This window comes from Otolemur garnettii, unplaced genomic scaffold (genome assembly GCF_000181295.1).
Source record: "Otolemur garnettii isolate 467f Iridium unplaced genomic scaffold, OtoGar3 scaffold00094, whole genome shotgun sequence".
Classification (NCBI taxonomy): Eukaryota; Metazoa; Chordata; class Mammalia; order Primates; family Galagidae; genus Otolemur; species Otolemur garnettii.
In genome coordinates this window covers 2,858,117-2,864,116 of record NW_003852489.1, presented here as the reverse complement: position 1 = coordinate 2,864,116, position 6,000 = coordinate 2,858,117, and the positions used below count along the sequence as shown (strand labels likewise).

Here is a 6,000-nt window from a genome sequence, read left to right as displayed (position 1 = left end):
CTTGAGCCCAGGAGTTGGAGGTTGCTGTGAGCTGTGATGCCACGGCACTCTACCCAGGGGGATAGCTTGAGGCTCTGTCTAAAAAAAATATGGAGAAACATTCTCTTCCCCCTTTTTATGTAAAGAAACCCTAAAAATCCTTGAAATAAGAGTTGGCATCTCAGATCTATAAATGGTACCTAGTCAGATAGGATTTTTCACAGGTGTCTGTTTACACAGAGCCTGGATCAGGGAAGGAAAAGTACTGAATTGAGAAGAACAGATGATTGTATAGTTGTAGATGACTGCAGTCAATTTTTTTTTGTTGTTTGTTTTTAAAGAGACAAAGTCATATTATCTTCCCCAGGCTGGTCTCAAACTCCTGGGCTTGAGAGATGCTCGCACCTCCCAAGTAGCTGTAAATGCATCAATATGCCCACCAGGCTCTTAAAGTCAGTTTTTTCTTCCTTAGACCCAGATGAGTTTAGTTAAATGATGTGGACTGAGAAATTTAGGTAAGAGAACAAGAAATGTAGGTCTGAACTGCAATTGTTGTCCAGGTCACTGTTAGGGAACACACAGCCCCTTTACTTAAACAGAATTCTCACCCTCCAAAGAGCCACAAGTGCTGCTGGGAGGCCCCTGATGGAAAGACAGGAGGCCTTCTCAGTGGTATCCTCTGTTGTGCTTCTGCATGGGCCGCCCTCATTGCCAGGTCAAAGTCCCTTCCCCTAGGCAGGAAACAGTCCACTCCCTCCTAGATTTTTTTTTTTTTTGAGAAGTCTTGTATCAGTCAGGCTGTTCTGAACTTCTGGCCTCACTGCAATCCTTCCCCCTTCGCCTCCCAAGTGGCTCTGACTGCAGATGTGAGCCACCATCCCCAGCTAATGTCTCTTAGATCTTTGAGGCCTAAACACATAGGCCTCTTTTCTAGAGAAGACACTAATGATTTGGTGTAAGAAAAGAGCCTTTTTCCTTTCTTTCTTTTTTTTTTTTTTTTAAGAGACGGAGTCTCACTTTATTGTCCTTGGTAGAGTACTGTGGCGTCACAGCTCACAGCAACCTCCAGCTCTTGGGCTCAGGGGATCATTTCTCCTGCCTCAGCCTCCCGAGTAGCTGGGACTACAGGCGCCCACCACAATGCCTGGCTATTTTTTTTTTGTTGTTGTTGGAGTTTGGCCGGGACCGGGTTCAAACCTGCCACCCTTGGTGTATGGGGCTGGCTCCCTACTCACTGAGCCATAGGTGCTGCCCCAAAGAGCCTTTTTCTTACAGTCTGTATGCTCAAATGAGGGTGACCATGTAGCTTATCATCTGCTGACTGTTTTGAGAGTGAAAGGGACACTATCACTAATAATGCTAGGACATCCACTGTAAATTAGGATGTCCTTCATCCCAACTTAAGAATCTTCTCTTCAACAGCATATCAGCTTGAAGCGGGGAAGAGATAGCCTGGCACTAATGAGTTAGCAAGGAGAGAGAGCCTAAAATACTTCTAAAAGCGGAAGTAAAGTTTTTACACTTGTTCATGATTAGTAGCACATGGGACCCCGGCTGGAGCTGAGTTTGCATTGTCCCCTTCAGCTTTTTGCCATTTGCCAAGAGAGAGAAAGTGGCTCCAGTAGTAGCAGAATTTTTTTTCTTTCAATCTGAGCTGAAATTACTTAATCAGCAAGTTTTAACTGATCACCTAGTGTGTGTATGGCCCCATGCCAGGCTGTGAGAGTCAAAGAAATATAATCACTGCTCACCTTCAGTTAATGGAGGCCCTGGTAGTTTGTGTGTGTGGTATATGGGAAGAGCAGTGGCTGGAATGAGCAGCATCAGAGTCTGGTCCCTGCTCTTCTTGATCTCAGACCAGCATGCTTCCCATCCCTGGGCTTCAGTTTTCCCGGGCCTCTCTCAGAGGCTGGCTATTGCATCTTCTTTAGTTGGACAAGATATGCTCTGTGATTCTTTCCAACTCTGACCATCTGTATTCATTATTTATTACTACATAATGAATCACATACACCCCTCCCTGCACAACACCACTTAGGAGCTTCAAATAACAAACATTTTTATCTCACACAATTTCTGTTGATCAGGAATCAGGAACTGGCTTGGCTGGGATGTTCTGGCTCAAGATTTCTCACCAAGTGGGAGTCAAGATATTAGTTAGGGCTGCAGTCATCTGAAGGCTTGACTGGGGGTGGAGGATCCACTTTCAGGGTAGCTCATTCACACCCTGCTGCTGGGTCTTGAGTCTCTCCATAGGGCTGCTTGAGTGTCCTCATATCATGGCAGCTTGCTTCCTCCAGAGCAAATGATCCAAGGAGAGATCAGGGCACAAATTCTGGTGGTTCTAGCTTCAGAAGGGACACTTCATCATTTCTGCCTTATCCTCTTGAGTTAACAGGTCAGCCCTTTCTGACCTGTGATGGTCTACATAAGGGCATGAATACGAGAAGGTGAGACTCAGAGCTCCTCTGAGAGGCTGGCTATTGCATCTTCTTTAGTTCTGTGATTTAAAAGTCAATTAGTAAACACAAAATCAACTATACATTCTGAAAACTTGTTCAGCATTGTTCCTCTGGATATGAGTGGTTGATTTGTAGTTTTTCTCTTTTAAATATTTCTAGAAACTCTAATGGCTCTCCTAACCGACTGCTTAAAGCTGGAGTTATTTCTGCCCAAAATATCTACAGCTTTGGCTTTGGAAAGGTAAGAGATTACTACTGTTTGCCAGCAGTTGTGGGACTAACTAAGGATTTCCCACCTTTGTGCAACTCCTCGCTTTTCCTCACCAAAGTGATTTTTCCCCTTTATTCCCTTTTGAGAAAAAGGTATCTTTTAATGTTCTTGCCTTTAGTAACAAATGGTCAAAACCCTGGACCATTAATGATCCTGGGCTAGATTTGGGGAGTTTAGAAAATGGTCCTTTAATTCTCACTGAAGACCCGGGGCACATTCTCTTTAATAGAGAGGCAGAGATCTGTGGGGGCCACAACAGGACCCTTGGTTCTAACTTCGGTGCTTTAGGCCAACATCTGACCTTTTTCTAGGAGGTTCAGTTTCTTTATTAGTAAAAGAAAAAGAATAATACAACCTTGTAAATTTTCTAGGAAGATTAAAGATAATATGAAGAATAATGTCCAGTTAGTAGGGGTGGGTATTCATCAAGTTGGTAAGTAGCAGCTATCATTATTTTAGCTGGTTGATAAGATTCTGGAAATATTTTGCTTTTCTTCCCTTCTCCATACAAATTGAGGCTGTGCTTTGTTTCAGTTTTACCTTACAGGAGGGACACAGCTTGCCTATCTAGGATCTCTTCCAGTCATTGGAGAAAAGGAAGTGATTCAAGCTGATGATGAGCCCACCTCCTCTTTCTTCAGTGGCCCCTACATGGTCATGACCAAGTAAGAAGGGGTGGGCCAGTAGAAGTTGTGATTTAGTTCCATGGGAAGAATGGGCTCCATGTGACTCCCTTCTGTGTGGAACGTTTTTGCTCAATTACCCAGAACTCTTTTTTTTTTTTTTTTGAGACAGAGCCTCAAGCTATCCCCCTGGGTAGAGTGCCATGGCATCACAGCTCACAGCAACCTCCAACTCCTGGGCTCAAGCGAGTCTCCTGCCTCCACCTCCCAAGTAGCTGGGACTACAGGCGCCCGCCACAATGCCCGGCTATTTTTTTTGGTTGCAGCCGTCATTGTTGTTTGGTGGTTCCGGGCTGGGGATTGGAACCCGCCACCTTAGGTGTACGTGGCTGGCGCCTTAGCCGGTTGAGCTATAGGCGCCTAGCCAATTACCCAGAACTCTTTAAGAACATATGTCTAAATCAGGATTTCTTTTTTTTTTTTTTTTTTGAGACGGAGCCTCAAGCTATCCCCCTGGGTAGAGTGCCATGGCATCATGTTCACAGCAACCTCCAACTCCTGGGCTCAAGCGAGTCTCCTGCCTCCGCCTCCCAAGTAGCTGGGACTACAGGCGCCCGCCACAGCGCCCAGCCATTTTTTGGTTGCAGCCATCATTGTTGTTTGGCGGGCCCGGGCTGGGGATTCGAACCCACCACCTTAGGTGTATGTGGCTGGCGCCTTAGCCGCTTGAGCCACAGGCGCCAAGCCTAAATCAGGATTTCTTAACCTGGACATTACTGCCATTTTTGGCCAGATGATCCTTGTTGTGGGAGTGGTCCCATGCATTGGGGGATGTTCAGAAGCATTCCTGGCTTCTACCCACCAGTGTCAATAGTAGTGCCACTATGATCCCTGTAGTTGTGAAAACCCAGCTGTCTGCAGACATTGCCAAATGTCCTCTAGGAGGAGAACTACTGCTCCGAAAGATTAATTAGTTCAATATTTTAGCTTCTCTGCTTTCTAAAGAGTTAGAGGCAGCTTGGTGGTGACAATCTTGCCTCTGATATAGGCAAAAGGATGGTAAGGCCCCTGTAGATACTGGAATAGGCATTAGCCATAGTTCTCAGGAGCCAAATCCAGTAATGGGATTTGTTTATGACAAAAGTCCCTGGGGATGCTCTTAATCCCCAGAGACCCAGCCTTTGCAGGGTCATGGGGGTTGTCTTGGCCAATGTCTCTCAGCCTCTTTGAACCTGAATGCCTCTTTCCTGCTTAGAAGAAACACCCTCCAAAAAGGCCCTTGCCAGATTTGCAAGGCCTTCTGTCCTTGTGTCTGCCTCTTGTTTTTCTGCCCAGGCCTTGGGTTTGTTATCAGCTCTCCTTTTCTCTGTTCCATTGCTGCTGTTTTTGCCTGAGTCATCACCATCCCTCACCTGGACTGACCTTGTAACTGGCCTTCCATTTTCTGGACTACCCTTGTCCTACCCATTCCCCACACTGTTGGTACCATTGTCTTTCTAAAATATAAACCTGATCAAGTCACTCCCTCCCAGTCACTTCCTACCACCTGCTCCTAAGTTCCTCAAGGAGCTTTAGTACCTGGGGATAGTGGGAAGGAGAACCCAGCAGTGTCCAGTGGGTGTTACAGGTTCTGTGTAGATACCACTTCTCTGGGAAAAGCTCAGTCATTGAAGAAGTGGCTGCTCACCCTCTCCTGCTCAAATTCTTTCCTGCCCTTTTGTAGCCTGGTATGGAATGGGAGCAGGGTGACAGTGAAAGAGCTGAATCTCCCCACCCACCCACACTGCAGCAGGCTGCGGCTGGCCGACTTGTTAATTGCAGAGCAAGAACACAGCAGGTAAGGAGGAGACCCAACACCAGCCGCTTATAGTTCTAGGTCTCTTTGCAGACCCAGGTTCCAGGCTATACAGAGCTATCCCTGGGGTATGGAACACCAGCCCCCTCAGCCTCAGCATTTCCCCATGTCTCTGAATAGTCTAGCTCCCTGCTGCAGCCCATGAAACCCATTCATTTTGTTCCCATTAGGACACATGTAGGTATTGTGTTTTCATAAAGCATGGCTGTGCATGAGATCCAGATATCTGAGGAACCATGCCATTGAGGACATGCTCACAGGTCTCCAGAACTTAGATTTCCTGGAGCTCCAGGGTTAGGTCCTTTAGTTCTCACTAGGACGGGCTCTAAATTCATGTTTTGTTTTGTTTTTAATAACAGGACCACTGAGGCTGAAATAGAGGATAAATCTGGCTTATTTGAGTGTTCTCCTGAGAAGGCCACGCAATTTCTATAGGAGGTGTCTAGAGACTCCAGATTCTTCCTTCTGGGGAAGTTACCCTGAAAGAACCCCAAGGAAGTTAGAAGGATGCATAGATACAATGTAGACTTTGACATGAGACTGAGTGGGGTGTGTGAACTTCAGCAGGTTTCTAATATTTTCATGACATTTGTTTCTTCATCTCCAAAATGAGTATAATGATACATTTCCTGCAGGTAGCTGTTAGGATCTCAGATGAAGTATGCAGAATATTTTGCTTAGAAACTCTTAGAGATATTATTATTATTATTATTATTATTATTTGAGAAAGAGTCTCACTATGTTGTCCTTGGGAGAGTGCTGTGATGTCACAGCTCATAGCAACCTCAAACGTTTGGGCTTAAGCGATTC

The 6,000-nt window shown here is 45.7% G+C and overlaps 1 protein-coding gene across 2 annotated transcripts in view; it reads left to right on the top strand.

Moving 5' to 3' along the window:
* TEX14 (testis expressed 14, intercellular bridge forming factor) overlaps positions 1-6,000 on the top strand; it is a 110,035-nt gene that overhangs the window by 46,585 nt on the left and 57,450 nt on the right. Inside the window, exons 6-8 of one of the 2 annotated variants that reach the window (XM_003795580.3) lie at positions 2,601-2,682; positions 3,247-3,377; positions 5,059-5,172. In XM_003795580.3, coding sequence (XP_003795628.1) covers positions 2,601-2,682; positions 3,247-3,377; positions 5,059-5,172 — 327 coding nt within the window. Of the gene's footprint in view, positions 1-2,600; positions 2,699-3,229; positions 3,378-5,058; positions 5,173-6,000 lie in introns of both variants that reach the window. The other variant, XM_012808800.2, reaches the window with a different exon arrangement.